Genomic DNA, 22087 nt, shown 5'->3' with positions numbered 1-22087 from the left:
CGCGCTGAAAAATGGATCGGCGCGCAGCTAAAACCTGCGCCTAAACTACCGCAAGCCATTTTCAGCACACCTTAGTAAAAGGACCCTCACACAACAATTGTCACCTGGGTTAATAGGGCAGGACGGTGCCTATGTTAGAAAGACTCATAGGAACCTATGTGTCTTGATAAAATACCAGTGAAAGTTCAGCAGCAACACTGTCCACATTGAAAATTTGGACATTACACTTGGTCATAAGCAGGTATAAATGTCCATGCACAGAGAAAACAAATACATGCTTAGATTAGTGCATTTTATAAATAATGTGCTTATTTTGACTTCACCCATGCTCTGCCCATACCATGGCCCAGCAACGCCTACATTAACAGTGAGTCAGCATATTCATACCAAAGTGTGGATTTTTACACCTTATTTGTTGGGATTTATTAATGATCTTTACGAAGATTCACCCAAGGCAGTGTACAGCAGGTACAGTTTAACATAAAACTTACAGATTTGTTAACAGCATAAGAATAGTAAAACGACCATATATAAGCATAAATACAATAAGGGGCCCTTTTAGTAAAGATTTGAGTGTGGCAAAACGTTTGAGTGCACTAATCCGGAACTACCACTGGGTTACCGCAGCAGCCCAGCCGTAATTCTGCCCCACAGCGCATACCATTTCTGGTGCTACAGAAATGTATTCATGTTTTCTACTGCTGGGATAGCGTGAGGTGGCGGTAAGTGCTCTCCCCCGAAATGGCTGCGTGTCAAGTGCAAACTTACTGCATGGTCATTTTTTTTCAACCATTTATCCTCTGTGGTAAAGGGGGCCTTGGCGCACGGCAAAAATATGCGCTGTCTCTAGCGCAGGGTCCCTTTCACAGAAGCTTGGAAGAAGGGCCCCTATATGAGGTAAACTTGGAAATGGCAAATTGAAGCCTAATAATGGGACTAACATGAAACAGTATCAAAAATATACACATTTAAAAACACTGCAGAACAATCATATAATAGAAGAGCCATACGGAGGCAGATCAATAGTACAAATAGCCCAGTATCCTGTTTCCAACAGTGGCCAATCCACGTCACAAGTATCTGGCAGGAACCCAAACAGCAGCAACATTCCATGCTACTGATCGCAGGGCAAGCAGTGGCTTTCCCATGTCTATCTCAATAGCAGACTACGGACTTTTCCTCACCCAGATACACTAACCGCTGTTACCACATCCTCTGGCAATAAGTTCCATAGCTTAACTATATTCCCTCCTATTTGTTTTAAAACCATTTCCATGTAACTTCATTGAGTGTCCCCTAGTCTTTGCTCTTTTTTTTTTAGGTCCAAGTCACAAAAAAACTTTTTTTGCCAGCCTCTATGCCACCCTCAAATGTCATATCTGGTCCATCGCAGCAGTATGCAGGTCCCTGGAGCAGTTTTAGTGGGTGTAGTACACCTCAGGCAGGCGGACCCAGGCCCATCCCCCCCCCCCCCACGTTACACTTGTGGTGGAAAATGGGAGCCATTCAAAACCCACCAGAAACCCACTGTACCCACATATGGGTGCCCCCCTTCACCCCTTAGGGCTATGGCAGTGGTGTATAGTTGTGGGGAGTGGGTTTTTGTTTTTTTTGGAGGGGGGCTCAGCACCCAAGGTAAGGGAGCTATGCACCTGGGAGCAATTTTTATTTTTTTTGTTAATTTGTAGAAGTGCCCCCTAGGGTGCTCGATTGATGTCCTGGCCTGTGAGGAGGACCAGTGCACTATGAATCCTGGCCCCTCCCATGACCAAATGCCTTGGAGTTGTTCGTTTTTGAGATGGCGCCTTTAGTTTCCATTATGGCTGAAAACTGAGGGCGCCCATCTCTACAGCCGGCGATCTCAGCATTTGAACCAAATGTTGAGATTTGGGCGCCCCCAACCGTATTTTCAAAACGAAAGATGGATGCCCATCTTGTTTGGAAAATACGGTTGGCCCCGCCCGAAAATGCCCCTCCACGTCTCTACTTCTTGGAGCTCAATCAAATCAAATCAAATCTTATATACCGCTAAAATCCCCTTTTCAGGGTTCAGTGTGATTTACATCCTAAGTGGACACAGAATAGACCGATCAGAGTACGCACAAGCAATAAAGGTACATCATGAATAGTCTTGTAGACGGAAAAGGATACAACAGTAGTAATGGTTTGTTATATAACAGTTTTTGGAAAGAGAAAAGATTTTAACCTCTTCTGGAAGCTGAAGTACCTATTATCTGACCTAATAGCAGTAGGTAAAGAATACCATAGTGAGAGTCCTAATACAGGGAAGAGAGACCCCAATAGTAGAATACTGTCTGTCTGTATTGTAGATATGAGAAAGAGACGGAGGACAGGAGAATTTTCAGTAAGGCTCAACATAGTAAATGGGAATCACTGGATAGTTATATGTGTGGAATGTAATTTGTTTCATTTGGATGGTATTTATAACTTGATTCTGTTTTTTTTGTTATATTGTTTAAAATTAATAGAGATTTGAACTCAAAGACACAGAAAGTGACTTTTATTAGTTCTGTGAAACTCTTTCCAGCTCTTTCTTGAATAAACTTGTCTTACAAACAATGTAGGCCCCTGATGCAGGCATTAGCTGAAACATGGCCACATCGGGCTGTGATGTGACAGATTTGATATCTCCTTTCTGTGGTAGAACCAAAGCAGCTTACATATATGTGGTCTCTCAATAAAGTAACTGTTAACACATACTGCTGTGGACTCTCTTCTTTTTCCCAGCTTGTCTTTGTCCTTGACCTGTCATGTGCTGGGATTACGTTCTTTTTCTGTCTGTGCTAATTTTATAAAAGCTATTTTGCATGTGTATATTGCCATGCACACAGTAAAATTGCTTTATAAAATTGCCCAAAACTTACAGTATAAGGAATCGAGTGTGTTCAGTACACCTAATATAAAAACAGAAACCTCTTACTGTAACTTGTGCCATTCAAAATATTCTCCCCCACGGCCGTGCCAACACGGTAAGCGAGGTAAGCATGGCAGGAGGGCGCCATCCTCTGGGGGCGCCCCGCCGCACCATGCTTACCTCGCCCTCTTCTCCCCAGATCCTTTTCCTTTTTTTTGTTTAAATTTACCTCTGTCCAGCGGCGTAGCGTCAGTGAGAAGGAGGCAGCGCTCCCCCGCCCCGACGTGTCTACTAATCTTCCCTTCACTGTGTTCCGCCTTCTTCTGACGTCAGAAATGACGTCAGAAGAAGGCGGGACACTTAGCGAAGGGAATTAGACTAGTAGACACGTCGGGGCGGGGGAGCGCCACCTCCTTCTCACTGATGCTACGCTGCCGCCGGACAGAGGTAAATTTAAACAAAAAAAAAGGAAAAGGATCTGGGGAGAAGAGGGCGGGCAGTGTAGCGATCGTTTTCGGGGGGGGGGGGGGCGGGGCCAATGGGGGGGCGCCGGAGGCGCCAACAGCAGGGGGGCGCCGGAGACCCTAGGCACGGCCCTGTTCTCTCCACAACATGTCTTTATAAAACTGACTAAAAATAGCATCTTCCTGCCCAATTAATGTAGGTGCCCTGTTATAACATTACCTTTAACAGTGCTTGATGATAATTGTTCTGTCCTCTGACAGCCTCACACTAGTTTATAATGTGATCCTAAAATGTGTTTAATGCCTTTACTGTTATTCTCATGTCTAAGGACTATCATTGCTGCAGTTCTCACTCTGCAAAGGTACGTGAGCAAGGCATTGTGCGTAATGTAGTTCACAAGCAATGCAACCACACTTGTTTGGCTGTGCAAGAACTGTTACCACTGGCTGTGAGGCTGCCCAGACCTCCTCTCTCTCTCTCTGCAAAGCTTGGCTCTTTTGTCTTCCTGCTATCATTTCCTGGTCATTCTCACTATCTCTTTCCTGGGAGGTCAGCCAGGCATGACCTTTCCCTCCGATTGAGGGCCATCCTCTTGGGCCACACTTGCCACCCTACGGCAGGTTCTGTCCCAATTGGTTTTTAACTCCTCCTCCCTGGGCTTGTGAGTCTTTTTGACCCCCCTGCTTCTCTGGCCATGAGGCATTTACCATCTTGCTTCTGACCAGTACTTGTCTTGCTCCCGACTCCCTGGAACGAATCTGGGTTTTTACCTTGAAAATATCTCCTCCCTAACGAGATATCGCACATTGCAGTCACCCAGCTTTGAACCATTTCTACCTGTCTACTATCTTGCTCCCCTGCAATAAAGCTACCTTTCCTCAGATCTCCACCTCCAACAGCTCTCAGATGAAGGAGTCTCTGTGCCCTAGAGCAGGACTTCTGAACATCTGTCTGTGAATAACTTATCTGTGATTTATTCAAATAAAAGAGGCTTCATAAAAATAAGAGAGACTCCAGGTATGACAGTATGCCAAGGTTATACTCTAAGATATTGAGGATTTAAGTTAACAAGCCTCAAGAGTCTTAACAAAAATTGCTCACCTCTTCTGTGGTGCATGTGCTTTTTATCTGCATTGAGGTTTGCTGAGGGCAAGGGCAGAGATGGGAAAGCAACAATACATGTTGTTCTTGCATGTTCAGAAACACATGTTTTTCTGTTACGGAAAATCAGGCACAAAAAAATACCCCCCAGACTTTGCAAGTACCTGCAGACATGTGAAAATCGTTCATTAGCACGCAGGATAGCTACTTGCAACCTCCTTTTTTTTAAAAAAAATTTTTGCCAAACAATGCCCAGCTTCTGCAAAAAGAACTGTAAAATGTTTGCCCAAGTCTTGCGGTTAGAACTTTTGGGTCCCTTTTTTTGCACAATTCTGTGCTTTTACAGTTTTTTTTCCACCTTTGTATTATTTTTCTTTTCCAGAGGTCACAGAAAAGTAATTCTTGGGACAAAAGCTGTGTTACTACAAAACTGCACAAGCAAGTTGGCTTACAGGCACGTCACTTTTTTTTTTTTTTTTTGCCTTATTCCCTGAAACTTAAATCTGCTCCTAAATAATTTAGTATTATACTGTATAGTGAGTGTTCACTTTAGCCAGACACTCATATGGTCCAGTTGTAAGAAACAACTTCTCTGGTCTAGCTTACTGAAATGGAACTTAGTTCATAAATTTCACTGTTATTTGACAAGTTGCTTTTTTTTCTTTCCTCTCATGAACCAGTCTGAAACTCAGCATCTTCTACAAACACAGCCATTGTATTCAGCACCTAAATCTCCTGCGAGCTTCTCCCATTTACCTTGGGCCACTCAGTAAAGATGAAGTAGTCCACATGTTGACAGATGTTTATGTGATCACAGGGTCCAAGTTTTCTACAACAACCAAGAATAATTGATGGTCTCCAGCTGTGTCCACAGCCTTGGCCCTTCTAACTAGAATGAAGCCTTTCTCCCATTGTTTCTCAGCAGTTTCTTTCTTTGTTAATTGTTCAAAGGTTCCCCTACTTTGTAGAAAATGTTATAAAGACAAGCACAGAAGCAAAATGACTTTGCCTGTGATTTCATTATGATCCAGAAGATTAAGGAAACTGAGAAATAAGCAAAGCCATTAAGAGCAGAAAATTGGTATGAAACACACATATGGGCCTGTTTAAATTGTTAAAACATGTGTTTGATGGCATGGTTTGCAGTTTAAAGATACAGAGGTCGATATTCAAAAGCACTTCTGTGGTCAGCAGCGGAGCCAACCGTATAAGTGTGTTTTTGTTTTTTTTTAAATCTTTTTAAAACTCAAAGAAGCTGAATGGATAATTTTAGCAGATATTTAGGCCCTGTCTACTAAGGCATGTTAGCATTTTTAACAGGCCTACAATTAGCATGCACGCTAACCGTGTAGATGCCTATAAGGATATTGTAGGCGTGTACACAGTTAACGCGTGTACATGGTTAATGTGTGTTAAAAATGCTAGTGCAGCTTAGTAAACAGAGCCCTAAAATTGTTATACAACTAAAAATTTCCTTCTAGGAGTGGCGCCATTTAGTGGTATAACTTATAAATCTAAGTGGCAATATTCAACCATGTGAAGGTAATTTTAAAAACATGTGCCTCAGTTGAGAGGCCAAATGTAGGCATCTATTTTGAGGCCATTTTATAAAGCATTGAAGAGGTGAGTTTTAAGCAGAGATTTGAAGATGGGTAGTGAGGGGGCTTGGAGTAGGGGTTGAGGAAGAGTGTTCTAGGCATAGGGTGAGGCAAGGCAGAATGAGCGGAGCCTGGAGTTGGCAGTGGTGGAGAAGGGTACTGAAAGGAGGGATTTGTCCTGAGAGCGGAGGTTACGGGCAGGAACATAGGGGGAGATGAGGGTAGAGAGGTAGTGAGGAGCCGCAGACCAGGTGCATTTGTAGGTAAGGAGGAGAAGCTTGAATTGTATGCGGTATCTGATCGGAAGCCAGTGAAGTGACTTGAGGAGAGGGGTGATATGAGTATATCGGTTCTGGCGGAATATAAGACGTGCAGCAGAGTTCTGAACAGATTGAAGGGGGGATAGATGGCTAAGTGGGAGGCCGGTGAGGAGTAAGTTGCAGTAGTCAAGGCGAGAGGTAATAAGAGCGTGGACGAGAGTTCGTGTGGTGTGCTCAGAAAGGAAAGGGCGAATTTTGCTGATGTTGAAGAGGAAGAAGCGACAGGTTTTGGCAGTCTGTTGGATATGTACAGAGAAGGAGAGGGAGGAGTCGAAGATGACTCCGAGGTTGCAGGCAGATGGGACGGGGAGGATGAGGGTGTTATACAAAAAATGCACCATCACATGTAAAATACAGTCACGCACAGTTATTTTTATTTATTTATTGCATTTGTATCCCACATTTTCCCACCTATTTGCAGGCTCAATGTGGCTTACAGAGATCTGTTATGGCATTGCCATTCCAGGGTGTCAGATACAATTGGTGATGCAAAGAGATTACGGAATGTTAAAGAAGTTCTAAGAAAATAGATATAGAAAGATGACTTTCAAACTGGGGTGGATTGGTGAGGTGGTGTAGTTAAGCTATGGGTCCTCTTTGTAGGCCTTATTGAAGAGATACGTCTTTAGGGATTTACAAAAGTTATCAGGTATAAACATATGCAGATGAAGTACAATTCTAGGTGCATATTGTATAATCTGTATGCATACTTTGAGATCCTAGCTACATGCCACCCAAATGTACAGAGAAGGGCAATGAAAATAATAAAGGAGATGAGACAACTTCCCTATGAGGAAGGGCTAAAGCAGCTACGGCTCTTCAGCTTGGGGAAGAGATGACTGAGGGGAGATATGATAGAGGTATATAAAATACTGAGTAGAGTAGAATGGATAGACGTGAATTGTTTACTTTTTCCAAAAACAATAAAGTTACTAAGTAGTAAATTTAAAAAAAAACTGGAGAAAATATTTCTTCACTCAACATGTAATTAAACTCTAGAATTCATTGCTAGAGAATATGGTGAAAGCAGTTAGCTTAGCAGGGTTTTAAAAAGGTTTGGAAAAGAAAAGTCCACAAGCCATTATTAAGATGGACTTGGGAAAAACCACTGTTTATTTCCAGGATAAGCAGCATAAACTCCGGTTTACTCTTCTGGGATCTTGCCAGGTACTTGTGACTTGGATTGGCCACTGTTGGAAACATAATACTGGGCTTCATGGACACTTCGGTCTGTCCCAGTATTGCAACACTTATGTTTTTATGTTAACTATATACTTAAACGTGCTTATACACAGGTCATGTAAGTTACGCACCTTCTTTCACTGTGCATAGTGATATGGGGCAATTTCATGACAGACTGCTTATGCATGAAATATCCTGTGCATAGGAATATAAGAATAGCCATTCTGGCTCAGACCAATGGTCTATCTAGCCTAGAATCCTGCTTCCAGCAGTGGCCAACCCAGGTCACAAGTACCTGGCAGAAACCCAATTCGTTGCAATATTTCATGCTACCAATCCCAGGGCAAACAGTGGCTTCCCCATGTCCATCTCAATAACAGAGACTATGGCACCTGGATGCTCAGATTCTGTTACAGAATATGAGCTTAAAGGTATTGGCGCACCTTACATTTAGGCGTTGCAGATACACCTGTCATAGACCTGGGGTAACTGCAGGTGCCCAAATGAGACAAGAGGCGCATGTGACTTACTGTATTCTGTAAGTTGCACATGTAAGATGCAGCCCTGACCATGTTCCTGACGTGGTCCAACCCTGCGATTGTCGCATTGCATTTGTGCGCTATGCCACTTAAGCACGCCCTGACAGAATAGCATTTAGGTCCTTTTCTGCCACTTATGTGCATAAGTGTACACTTACCTGTGATAGTATTCTGTATATTTATGCATTCAAGTGGCGTGTGGATGCCCTGTTATAGAATTGTCCTTTAACTGCCAGATTCTATAAACAGTGACTAAAGTTACGCATAGCCGTTTTGCATGCACAACTTAATAGCTTAACAAGCCAATCACCATCAATAACTGGCTGCTAACAACCAATTATTATTGTTAATTGGCCTTAATTACATTTTTGTGGTAGCCACTTAGGTTGTAAGTGGGTTAGAAGTTTTAAAAATAAATAAATAAAATAGTTTGGATTTACATGCAGATCGTATTCGATAACAATCCAAGCGTAAATCCAAACGTGTGTAAGTTTTTGGGGCTGTGGCTTGTGGCGTTTCTAGGGAGTTTCAAAAAGTTAAATGTATAAATCAGTGGCGTAGGAAGGGGGGTGGGGCGGTCTGCCCCGGGTGCACGCCGCTGGGCGGGTGTCGGCTCCGCTGGTTCCCTGCTCCCTCTGCCCCTCGCTACGGCACTGGTATAAATACTGTGCCTAATTTAGATGCAGGCATTTACAGCAGCTTTTAGCCAACCTGAAGGCCTGGCTCTTTAGGCAGGCTTTTGGAGAGCTGATTGATCAGCTTGATTGACACATCTGCTAGAGAATGCTCTGTAGTTGTACTCTCCTTTTCTGTTTCTATCCTATTCTAACGTTACTGTAATTGACGGAGTTCCTTTCTCTTTCATATTTTTAGTTTGGTCCCAAGAAACAACAAGGCAACCGATCTGCAAACTTCAATGTGGAAACAAACAGAGCAGATCAGTGGTAAATACAAACGTCTTTATTGAAGAGTTTCAACCTAGTGCAGTGTCCGACACAGGCCGTGTTTTGCCCAAAGGGGCTGTGTCAGGGGCTAAAAAATAATAAACAAAATTATAAATATAAAAACACAAAATTTGAAGTAAAATTGAAAACCATGACATGTCAAACAAAATACAATAAACCAATAGCATTATCTGTTATTTACTATTTTTAATCTATATATGTATAGGCTACATTTATAATTATTGGTTTATTGTATTCTGTTTGACATGTCAAGGTTTTCAATTTTACTTCTAGTTTTGTGTTTTTATATTTATAATTTTGTTTTGCAGCCCCTTTGGGTGAAACACGGCCTGTATCGGGCATTGCACTAGGTTGAAACTCTTCAATAAAGACTTGTTCGTATTTACCACTGATCTGCTCTGTTTGTTTCCATATTTTTAGTTTGTACACTGCTCTGCTCTGGCAGCAAGAGCAGTCTAGCAAGCTTAAATAAATTATAAACTTGTTATGTTTTAGGTGGGTGAGAAAATTGTGGGGGGTTATTCTATAAAGTAGGCGCTAACATTTACACACTAGTTAAGCACGGAGAAGGCAATTCTATAAGGCGTGACTAAAGTTAGATGCCAGTTGTGCACCAAAGTATATAGAATACTGGAACTTATGCAAGGGAGTGGTGCTGCACGCAAGTGCTTGATGCAATTCTATAACACTGGCGCGCAGCTTGCATACCATGTAGCTGAAATTGGGCTGTACCTGTGGGTGGAGCAAGCATATGTCACCATGTGATGTGCACAATCTATAGAATACTGCTGGTTGTGTGTGTTGCATGGTGCACTGAGGCAAGACACCTTACATCAGCCATTGACTTGGCTTAAATGATCATGCCAATGTTTTGACACACCAAAGTGGCGTTGCACTTGTATTCTGTAATGAGGTAGGCAAGCCTCACCACCGTTACAGAATTGCCACTAAGCATGCCTCATCGTGATGCCTTAATGTAGGCTCTATTATATAGAATTGCCCCAATATAATTAGAATATTAGCATATACTGTAAATGTATGTATGTGTATATACCCCCAGATTCTATATAGCACGCCTAGCGTTCTGTGCCAAAATCCAAACGTATTCTATAACAACGTATGTAACTTAATTGGCTTAACAAGCCAATCAGCATTGTTAACCAAAAAGGAGCAAAAGGTGCGCTCAGGGAGGACAAGACCATAACGGAGAAACTGAATGAATTCTTTGCCTCTTGTCTTTATGGAAAAAGATGTAAGAGATCTGCCTGTACTAGAATTGGTTTTCAAGGGTGATGATGCGGAGGACTTGAAAGTAATCTCGGTGAACCTGGAAGATGTACTGAGCCAAACTGACAAATTAAAGAGTAGTAATCACCTGGATCAGATGGCATACATCCAAGGGTTCTCAAAGAACTCAAGCATGAAATTGCTGATCTGCTGTTAGTAATATGTAACCTGTCGTTAAAATCGTCCATAGTACCTGAAGATTGGAGGGTGGCCAATTTGAAGCCGATTTTTGAAAAGGGTTTTCGGGTGATCCGGGAAATTATAGACTAGTAAGCCTGACGTCGGTGCCGGGCAAAATAGTGGAAACTATTATAAAGAATAAAATTACAGAACACGTAGACAATCATGGTATAATGGGTTTAATGGGTTCAGCCGAGGGAAGTCTTGCCTCACCAATTTGCTTCATTTCTTTGACGGCATGAATAAACATGTGGTTAAAGGTGAGCTGCGTGATGTAGTGTATCTAGATTTCCAGAAAGCTTTTGATAAAGTTCCTCATGAGAAACTCCTGAGAAAGTTAAAGAGTCATGGGATAGGAGGCAAGGTTCTGATGTGGATTAGGAATTTGTTATTGGACAGAAAACAGAGGGTAAGGTTAAATGGTCATTTATCTCAATGGAGGAGAGTGAACAGTGGAGTGCCACAGGGATCTGTACTGGGACTGGCACTATTTAACATATTTATAAATGATATGGAAATTGGAACAACAAGTGAGGTGATCAAATTTGCAAATGATACAAAACTATTCGTTAAAACACATATGAACTGTGAAATATTGCAGAAAGACCTTAGGAAATTGGAAGACTGGTCATCCAAATGGCAGATAAAATTTAATCACAGTTACCTGACTAGGGTCCACCTTGGGTGTCTGCGCTCAAGGAAAAGATCTAGGTGTCGTTGTAGATAATACGCTGAAATATGCTCAGTATGCAATGGTGGCCAAAAAAGCAAACCGGATGCTAGAAACTATTAGGAAAGGGATTGTGAATACAACTGAAAATACTGTAATGCGTTGTATCACTCCATGGTGTGCCTGCACCTTGAGTATTGCTTTCAGTTCTAGTCACCGTATCTAAAAAAAGATGTAGCGGAAGAGCAGCTAAAATGATAAAGGGGATGGAACTCCTCTCGTATGAGGAAAGGATAAAGAGGTTAGGGCTTTTCAACTTGGAAAAGAGATGGATGAGGGGAGATATGATTGAGGTCTACAAAATCCTGAGCAGTGTAGAATGAGTAGAAATAAATCAATTTTTCACTTGTTCCAAAAGTAGAAAGACTAGGGGACACTCAAGGAAGTTACATGGATATACTTTTAAAACAAATAGGAGGAAATATTTTTTCACTCAACGAATAGTTAAGCTTTGGAGCTCTTTGCTGGAGGATGTGGTAACAGCGGTTAGAGTATATGGGATTAAAAAAGGTTTGGACAAATTTCTGGAGGAAAAGTCCATACTCTGCTATTGAGACAGACATAGGAAGCAATTTCTTGCCCTGAGATTTGTAGTATGGAGTGTTGCCACGATTTGGATTTCTGCCAGGTACTTGTGACATGGCTTGGCCACTGTTTGGAAAACAGGATACTGGGCAAGATGAACATTGGTCTGACCCAGTATGGCTACTCTTATGTTCTTACAGCACTTAACAAGCAATTATGAACACTAATTGACAATTACAATTTACACGTGCAAATTGCTACCCCCTCACTCTATATAGCATACCTAGCAATCTGCACTGAAATCCAAGTGGATTCTCTAACAGTGCATGTAGCCTAACTGGCTAACAAGCCAATCAGTGTTGGTAAGGAAAGGGAAAGGGAATGGGACTTGATATGCTGCCTTTCTGGGGTTTTTGCAACTACATTCAAAGCGATTTACAGATTATATACAGGTACTTATTTGTACCTGGGGCAATGGAGGATTACGTGACTTGCTCAGAGTCACAAGGAGCTGCAGTGGGAATTGAACCCAGTTCCCCAGGATCAAGGTCCACTGCACTAACCACTAGGCTACTCCTCCACTCCAGCACTTAACAAGCAATAATAAGAAATAATTGACAATAATTAGAATTTACATGCACAAATCACTATGCATACTCCGTAATACAGAGAACCTAAATTATAATTCGTGCAGGCAAAAATGGGCATGCTTATGGGCAGGGAAATGGGCGTTTCCTGGGCATTCTAAAATTTACATGCATAGTTAATAGAATATGGCTTAGTGCACCGAAATCTACGTGCTGGGACTTACACCATGTTTCTTTGATGTAAATGGAGGCGCACTGGGATATCAACTAAGTGTATTCTATATACCATGCCTAAATCTAGGCGCTGCTTATAGAATATGCTTAGGCGGAAATGTTTGCCATGCAGACTTTTTAGGCGCCATATATAGAATCTTCCCCATACTGTATATCATAGCACATGCCCCCTAATTCTGTAAAAGGCACCAATATTTGTTTGGGCAAATTTGAATACAAAGCTAATCAGTGCCAATAATTGGCTTTCTAACAAGCAATAATTTGCACTAGTTAAATTTAATTGAACTTTAATTCGGTGCTGAAATGAAATTTGCCTAAGCACATTCTATAAAGCATGCCTTCATTTAGGTGTACTTTATAGAATACTAGTAAATCAGGCTCGTTTCTGACACAAATGAAACGGGCGCTAGCAAGGGTTTTGTCGGAGTGTGTATGTTTGAGAGAGAGAGTGTGTGAGAGTGACTGTGTGTGAGAGAGAGAGAGAGTGTGTGAGAGTGACTGTGTGTGAGAGAGAGAGAGAGTGAATTTGCAAGTGTGTGTTTGTGACAGAATGAGACTGCTGGGTGCGAGTGTGTGTGCTCTGTCCCTTGGCCCCCCTCCAGCCACCCTGCCTCCCCTCCAGCCACCCACCAACCGACCGACCGAGTGTCCTCTCTCCCCCTGCCACCCCCTGCAGCCACCCAGTGATTCTCCTTTTTGCTCTGGCCCCCCTGCAGCCACCCAGCAATTTTCCATTTTCCCTTGCCCCCCACCGATGCTGTCTTCTCTCCCCTGCCCCCCCCCCCCCTTCCAGCCACCCAGCGAATCTCAATAGTCCTGCTGAGAGAAACGGACGGGAAGGGGACTTGCTGGAAAAATAAGCATTGGTTTCCTTATCTCTGTATATAAAACGCACCTCGAACGTTGCATCCGAATCCCCTGGTGATTCCCTTGCTGTTCTGTTTGGGAGGTTGTTTTCTTGCGACGACGACGCCGGTCCGCTCCATAGTGTGGCGCTCTCCCTGCAGCCCATTCCGTGACTGTCAGTGCTCCACCCTCGATGTCATTACGTTGTGACGCGAGGGCGGGGCACACACTCATGGGGGAACAGCGATCTACACAACTACGGAAGTTGGAGACTTGCGGCTTCTGGCTTCATTAGAACGTTGGAGTTGCAAATTATGTCTGGATGGGGCGTGGCTGAGGGCGGGTCTATGAGTGAGGGTGAGTGGTGCTGACAGCTTAGCCTATGAACAGTACAGGGCTTCAGTGCTTCACTGCCATGGAGTGAGCTTCAGAACGTTGGAGGTGAGAATTATTTATATAGATGCCTAAATTTCCATGCAGTTCATAGGATACACTGAGCTCAATCCACATGACTAAATTTAGTCACAGGCAGTTACACCTAGTAAAACCTTGTGTAAATGCTGATGCCTAAATTAGGCGCGAACCAGAGGCGTATCTGGTCTCCGGCGGTAAGGGGGGCCAGAGCCAGAGGGAGGGGGCACATTTTAGCCCCCCCCCCCCGCCACCGACCCCCCCCTGCCGCCATTACCGGAACCCCCACCGCCACCAACGACTCTCTCCACCCCCCCTCCCGCTGCCAGCCCTCCCCCGCTGCAGTTTCTTACTTTTGTGCTGAGGTCCGCTTCCTCCTGGGCCTTTAAAAATATTTCTTCAGCTGGCGGGGGACCCCAACCCCCGCCAGTCAACCCGAGGTGACGTCTTTCAAGTTCTTCGTCCACCGTGGCCGACGTGCTGGAGTTGAGCGGCTGAATCCAGTTCAGAGTCTGACGTCGCACGATGTCCGAACGTTGCACGACATCAGACTCCGAACTGGATTCAGCCGCTCAACTCCAGCACGTCGGCCACGGCGGACGAAGAACTTGAAAGAAATACTTTTAAAGGCCCAGGAGGAAGCGGACCTCGGCGCAAAAGTAAGAAACGGCAGCGGGGGAGGGCTGGCGGCGGGAGGGGAGGGCCAGGGCGAAATCTGCGGGGGCCCAGGCCCATGTGGCCCCAGGCAGATACGCCCCCGGCGCGGACAAAGTGTATTCTATAACACCACGAATAGATTTTAGAAACGCCCATGACCCATTCATTCCATGCCTATGGCCAGGCCCCTTTTCAACTATACAACTTAGAATTTACATGCAGCACATTATAGAATACGCTTAGACAGTTCTGTGCATAAATTCCAATTAATGTCAATTAGTGTCAATATTTACTTGTTAATTGGCAATTATCAGCACTGAATGGATTGTTAACCAATTAGGTTAAATGCATTGTTATGGAATATGCTTCGATTTCCACACGGAAATCTCGGAGCGATATATAGAATCCGGGAGTATGTGTGTAAATTTAGGCACGGAATGGGAGCCTTTCTAAACTTAACACATGTCGTTATAAAATAACGGGGATATGTACCTAATACAGGTGTGTACATTTGAACCACGTTTCAATTGGTACAAATTCACAGGCATAAACGCTATTCTATAAACCACAACTAACTTTAAGCGTGGCTTATATAATAGCCCTTTTTTGGCGCCATATATATAGAGAGAGTAAAAAATATCCACAGATCAGATTCACTGAATAGAATAATGTGAAAACCACAAAGAATACTGTGAATCAAAGTAATAGCACACCCATTCCTTTAGAAAGGAGGAAAAAGACCTCATAGAACTGTGGCCAAAAAACAGCATGTAAAAACGGACCGCAAAATCAGCTGATCAATGTGCACACAGTTAAAGAAGTAATCACAGATCACAAAAACCTCCTGTGAAATTCACTTTTCAAAACAAAAAAAAACAGCCTAAACAGCAATGTCATGCAAAATGAAGAACTCCATGAGCACTTATCTTAAGTAGTGCGATGAATCGGTTCTCAAGTCGCTCTGTCTAGGCAAAATAAACTAATGACAGTGAGGACAGAGGGACCTCACTGTTGCAGTCCAGTTTTACATGCTGGTTTTTGGTCTTTTTTCCTCCTTTCTAAATGAATGGGTGTGCTAATACTTTGATTCACAGTTTTGCCATATATATATATAGAATCTGCCCATATGTCTGTGCAGAGCATGGGTGGGGAGGCACAGTTATGCACATAACATATAGAATACTGTGAGTTACACACATATCAATGGAATTTACGTAAACATGCCTCCTCTATGGTTGGTGAAAGTACTGGCACCTAAATATGCACATACATTTTTGCTGTTACACAAGTATTCTAGAAAGGAAAGTAGGCGCCCATGTTCCTTTATACAATAGGCTCCTATAGGACTCCTTCAGGACACCTAATTATAGGTGCACAGTTACAGAACTGCCTTCAATGTATGTATTTCTCATTTTGTAAAGGCAATACAAGAATACTTTGAGGCATATTTTCAAAGCACTTAGCCTTCCAAAGTTCCATAGAAACCTATGGAACTTTGGAAGGCTGTGCTTTGAAAATATGCCTCTTTATAAACTACGGACACTGGAATTGACCTCTTCTCTGAGGCAGGTATATGTGTCAGCCAACTGCTTGTTTGGACCTGGAGTTTGCACCAGTTATTGTTGTGCTCCTATCAGGGTATTTATATCCCACCCCCACCCCCTCAAAAATTTCTTAAGTGACACACCTGAGCAGCATTGCAGCCCCTCACTGGCTCCTATACGGATGTCATTACTGAGACTATCCCTCCGTGCTGTCTTTTATAGCACACAGGAACTGCCAACATAATACTACCCAACTTCCTTTCCTTCCCTGAGATCATACATTATACATATGCACCCTTGTGTCCGGCAGACTCAAACCCAATCTGAGCCACTAGACCAACCTCAAAAGTCCCACAGTGAGTTCAACAGATGTTTTGCCAATACCATTTTACTGTTTGTGCATTTTTGATCTGTGCAGGAAAATTACTTCTTGAGCAAAACTTGATTAGATTTAAAACCATAATTTTTCCGTGCTTTATTCAAATGTATTTATTTTAAGGAGGATAGTACACCAGTTTAAAAGAAGGAGATGTAACATTCTGTCTGGCCTTGGTTCAAAAGCCAATGAACTTACTATGGCAAAATCCTCAGCTTTGTATGCCTCCCGTATCTCCTGACAGCAAGCCCCAGATTTGAAAGCTAAAATGATCTCATGAACCCAATAACCTAGCTTCAAACCAAGTTTGATTGAGCTGGATCCAGCTATTCAAAAGTTATAAATGGGGAGAACAAACATACGAAGGAAATAATTCTCTATAGATCATCTAAGGTTAGGTGTCGGGATGATGTGCACTAAGGACAAATTCAATATCGGCAATTGCCGTTATAGAATATTAACATAATCTGCAGTTACGCATCTCACTGTAGACTTATGCTAGCTCAATAGATGGAGTAAATGCTCACATTTAACGGCTGGCAGGCTTCTAACTGCTAGTATTCTATAACATGTGCACAAGTGCTAAGCACCACCTGACCCACCCATGCCCCTCCCAGTTACGAACATTGCATTTGTGTGCATAGTTTACAGAATACTGACTTAGGCCAGTTAATGCACATAACTGCTGATTACAGCCGATTAGCACCAATAATTGGTTAACACCAATTAGAAGCTAATTATATTTCTCCGATATTCTATAACTTGCATGTGCAACCTTATGCGCTAACTGCTGGATTCTATATATCATGCTTTAATTTCCACACAGAAATCGAAGTGTATGCAACAATGCATGTAACTTAATTGGCTAATTAGCTCATCAGCACTGTCAATTGGATGTCAACAAGCAATTATCAGCACTAATGGGCATTAATTAAGATTTACACACAGAACTTGCTAAGCATGTTCTCCAATGTGATGCCAATGTGATGTAAATTCTAAGTTGCATAGTTGAAAATGGGGTGTGGTCATGGGTGGGGTGTGGGCATTTCTAAAATCTATGCATGCTGTTATAGAATATACCCGCTCTGTGCCTAATTTAAGCGGCAGGATTTACGCCAAGTAAAACATGGCGTAAATGGCTGCAACTAAATTTGGTCGCGTGGAGACGCACTCGGCATTATTCTATATACTGTGTGGAAATTTAAGCCTATTCTATAAAATTTTCGCATACTTTAGAGAATACACCTAAGCGTATTTTTTTTTCCATACAAAATTTTTAGGCAGTACAATCTAGCCCTAAATGTAAAATGTAAACCCAAGTTATAGAATTAGAGAGAGAAAGACAGAAACTGAACAGCAGGCCTAAACTAAATGAATAGTGCCTCCACAGTTAGGCTTGCGGTAGTGTAGGCATGGATTTGGGGTGTGTGCCAATCCATTGTTCAGTACGCCTGTAAAAAAGGCCTTTTTAAAATATTTGCCGAAAATGGACGTGCAGCAAAATCAAAATTGCTACACGTCCATTTTGGGTCTGCAAACTTACCACCAGCCATCAACCTAGCGGTAAAGTCTCACAAGGTAATGACCTATGTGCGCCAAATGCTACTCGGAGTGCGTCCAATATGCGCATCCGAAAATGATTTTTCGGCCACGCATATCGGCTGCACGGCAAAAATGAAATTACCGCAAGAGCCACACGGTAGCTGTGCAGTAACGCCATTTTGGCACGCGTTGGGTGTGCGTAGATACTTATACGGCTTAGTAAATGGGTCACTTAATACACTACATGGTTATTCAGCACCACATGCACAGCTGCACTGAGTATACACATTCAGCACCCTTATCTATATGGACAGCAGCCCTGAGTACATATTCAGAACCCTTATGTACATGGACAGCGCTGCTGAGTATACATATTCGTAAAAACAAAAAACTGTATGGCTTGACCATCTCCAATTGTAAGTATAAACTACTAAAAAATATATACTGAGGAGAAAGTCCCTAAGAATACTTGCAGTTAACAACCAGGTGGAGTCTCATATCACTTAGCACGGATATTGATATCACTCCCCTGGTGACTCTATAAACGTGCATAGGTTTAATCATCGACTAAAAACCACCTCCACCCTAATGTTGTAATTGCAATAATGATAACTTGTGTTCTCACACCATCATGTGCAAATATATAGATATTCAAAAAGACACTTAGCTTAAAGAGCATGTATACTCCACAATTCAGACTGGCGTGTGTAGAAGCCCTGACAATGCCTGTTTCGCCATGCTTCTTCTGGGGGAAACTCACACCATTTAGCTGTATTGTGTCTGGACAGCCAAGAAGCTGCGTTCAGACACAATACAGCTAAATGGTGTGAGTTTCCCCCAAAAGAAGCATAGCGAAACAGGCACTGTCGGGGCTTCTACACACGCCAGTCTGAATTGTGGAGTATACATGCTCTTTAAGCTAAGTGTCTTTTTGAATATCTATATATTTGCACATGATGGTGTGAGAACAGAAGTTATCATTATTGCAATTACAACATTAGGGTGGGGGTGGTTTTTAGGCGATGATTAAACCTATGCACGTTTATAGAGTCACCAGGGGAGTGATATGAATATCCGTGCTAAGTGATATGAGACTCCACCTGGTTGTTAACTGCAAGTATTCTTAGGGACTTTCTCCTCAGTATATATTTTTTAGTAGCGTATACATATTCAGCACCCTATCTATATGGACAGAAGCACTGAGTACATATTCAGCATCCTCACCTACATGGACAGCACTGCTGAGTATACATATTCAGAACCCTTATGTACATGGACAGCGCTGCTGAGTATACATATTCAGCACCGTATCTATATGGACAGCAGCACTGAGTACATATTCAGCACCCTCACCTACATGGACAGCGCTGCTGAGTATACATATTCAGTACCTTTATCTAGATGGACAGCAGCGCTGAGTATACATATTCAGCACCCTATCTATATGGACAGAGATGCTGAGTATACATATTAAGTAAAGCACTAGTGCCAGTACTTAATATGGTCATTGTCCTGTTGAAAATTTATCCCAATGCAAATAATGCCTTTGAACCCTGCGTGTGCTATGAAATACACATTCCATCCTTATTTTTCATAATGTTTTAAGCCAAAACAGAATAATTTATGCATCAAACGGTATTAAAATAACACTGATACCTTTACAGACCTTCTAGGATGACATTGACCCAAGCAGACACTGTCTGTTTATTAGTTGAAGTCCAGCATCTGTACTGTCCAGAAAACTGGGCAGAGAAGGGGTTCACCTCTAGGACGCGTCCCCCTATCAGTATTCTGTATGCCAACCCTTTCACCTGTTGAACCGATTGATCTTTTACGAACCAATGAATTTTACTTCTGTGACTGGTATGCACTGGGCAACCTAGAAATGAATGCAATTTAAATATCAGTCATGTTCAAGTTAGGCCTCTAAGAGTGAATGAACCTTTACTTGATACAATGATGTAACCATGAGATCTCCAATTAACCGATAAACATATTTTGCCTTTTAGTTGTGACAACCTGGAACCTTCTATGCTAGCCAAAGCTTGAAGCATTTTGCAAACTTTTCTCTGCTGTCATTATGTTGCATAAGTGCAAAGCATAGGTAGCTGAACAGAGAAGTGATTCATTTAAGGTTATGCCTGTAGGGCCAAGGTCTGATTGTTGAGCTGTGCAGAAAACTTACACATTTTACAGTCAGTGACATGGAGCAGGTGTACATGTCTGTACTTATAACTGTCAAGCACACAGATTAGCCTATTGTAGTACAGTAGTACCTCGGTTTTCGTTGACATCAGTTTTCGTCGGTTTCAGATTTTGTTGATTTTTTCGATGAGAAATTTGTCTCAGTTTTCGTTGGTTGCCTCGGATTTCATCGAAAAAGAAGGACGCCCATCTCCCAATTTGTATCGGAAGATGGTCGTCCTTCTCCCGATTTTGGGCGTCCTCGTTAATTGCCTCGGTTTTCATCGGTTTCTGATTTCGCTGATTGTTTTCGGACGGATTATCGACGAAAACCGAGGTTTCACTGTATACTCTATGGGCCCTATATTCAGACAACAGGAGGAAGCCTGGCTAACTCCCACGATCGATGCTGAGCCCGGATATTCAATGCTGGACCATTTCCAGTGAACAGCATTGAATATCTGGGTGTTTTTGGGCCGGTTTAAATTTAACTGGTCAAGCCAATATTCAGCGCTGGCCAGTTAAGTTTAAACCGGCCAGAGATATTCCAGGTATTTCTGCGGCCTAATTTGGAACCAAACTTAGAGGGTCTTTTACTAAGGCGTGCTCTAAATTGTGGGCACACTAAATGTTAGAGACACCCATAGGAATGCATTGGTGTCTCTAACATTTAGCATGTGCCAAAAACATGAGTGCACCTTAGTAAAAGACCCTCTTAGCCAGCAATGTACTGAATATCAGTGGATAGCAAGTTATATCACACAATATAACCAGTTATCTGCTAAACCCAGATTCTATATAGTGCACCTAGAAATCCGTGCCAAAATCCAGGCATATTCTATAGCAACATGTGTAACTTAATTGGCTTAACAAGCGAACTAGCAGTTAACTAGCAATAATGAGCCCTAATTAGCAATAATTAGAATTTACACACACAACTCACTAACCAGCTTGTTTTCGAAAGAGAAAGACGCCCATATTTCGACCCAAATTGGGAGATGGGCATCTTTCTCTCATGGGCGCCCAAATCGGTATAATCGAAAGCCAATTTTGGGTGCCTCCAACTGCAGTCTGTTGCAGGAATGAACAAAGTTGACGGGGGCATGTCAGAGGCGTGGTGAAGGCGGGACTGGGGGCGTGTTTATCGGCCAAGGAGAGATGGGCGCGCTCGGCCAATAATGGAAAAAAGAAGGGCGCCAGAAGCGAGAATTTGGGTCACTTTTTCTGGACCCTTTTTTTCACAAACAAGTCCCCCAAAAGTGCCCCAACTGCCCAGATGACCACCAGAGGGAATCGGGGATGACCTACCCTGACTCCCTCAGTGGTCACTAACCCCCTCCCACCAAAAAAAAGAACTTTAAAAACTTTTTTGCCAGTCTGTATGCCAGCCTCAAATGTCAAACCCAGCTCCATCACAGCAGTATGCAGGTCCCTGGAGCAGTTGTTAGTGAGTGCAGTGGACTTCAGGCAGGTGGTCCCAGGTCCATCCCCCATACCTGTTACACTTGTGCTGGTAAATGAGAGCCCTCCAAACCGCCCCCAAAACCCACTGTACTTACATCTAGGTGCCCCCCTTCAGCCATAAGTGCTATCTATGGTAATGGTGTAGAGTTCTGGGGAGTGGTTTTTTGGGGGGATTTGGGGGGCTCAGCACCCAAGGGAAGGGAGCTATGGACTTGGGAAGTATTTTAATTTTTTTTAATTGTTACAAGTGCCCCCTAGGGTGCCTGGTTGGTATCCTGGCATGTGAGGGGGACCGGTGCACTACAAATCCTGGCCCCTCCCACGACCAAATGCCTTGGAGTTGTTCATTTTTGAGCTGGGCGCCTTCGGTTTCTATTATCACTGAAAACCGATACCGCCCAGCTCAAATCCGCACAAATCTGATGCATTTGTCCGGCACCAACCGTATTATCGAAACAAAAGATGGACGCCCATC

The 22087-nt window shown here is 42.9% G+C and overlaps 1 protein-coding gene across 2 annotated transcripts in view; it reads right to left on the bottom strand.

Annotated features, from left to right (window-relative positions):
* The window catches only part of ADAMTSL3 (ADAMTS like 3), a 650803-nt gene that overhangs the window by 13811 nt on the left and 614905 nt on the right, over positions 1-22087 (bottom strand). Inside the window, exon 26 of one of the 2 annotated variants that reach the window (XM_030189627.1) lies at positions 19631-19843. The exons of the other annotated variant lie outside the window; for it this stretch is intronic. Within the exon in view, the coding sequence (XP_030045487.1) occupies positions 19631-19843 (213 nt within the window). The remainder of the gene's footprint in view (positions 1-19630; positions 19844-22087) is intronic. 2 annotated transcript variants of the gene reach the window in all.

The sequence above is a fragment of the Microcaecilia unicolor genome, chromosome 1 (assembly GCF_901765095.1).
Source record: "Microcaecilia unicolor chromosome 1, aMicUni1.1, whole genome shotgun sequence".
NCBI lineage: Eukaryota > Metazoa > Chordata > Amphibia > Gymnophiona > Siphonopidae > Microcaecilia > Microcaecilia unicolor.
The sequence above is the reverse complement of the archived record's forward strand: the minus strand, read 5'-3'. Positions and strand labels throughout refer to the sequence as shown.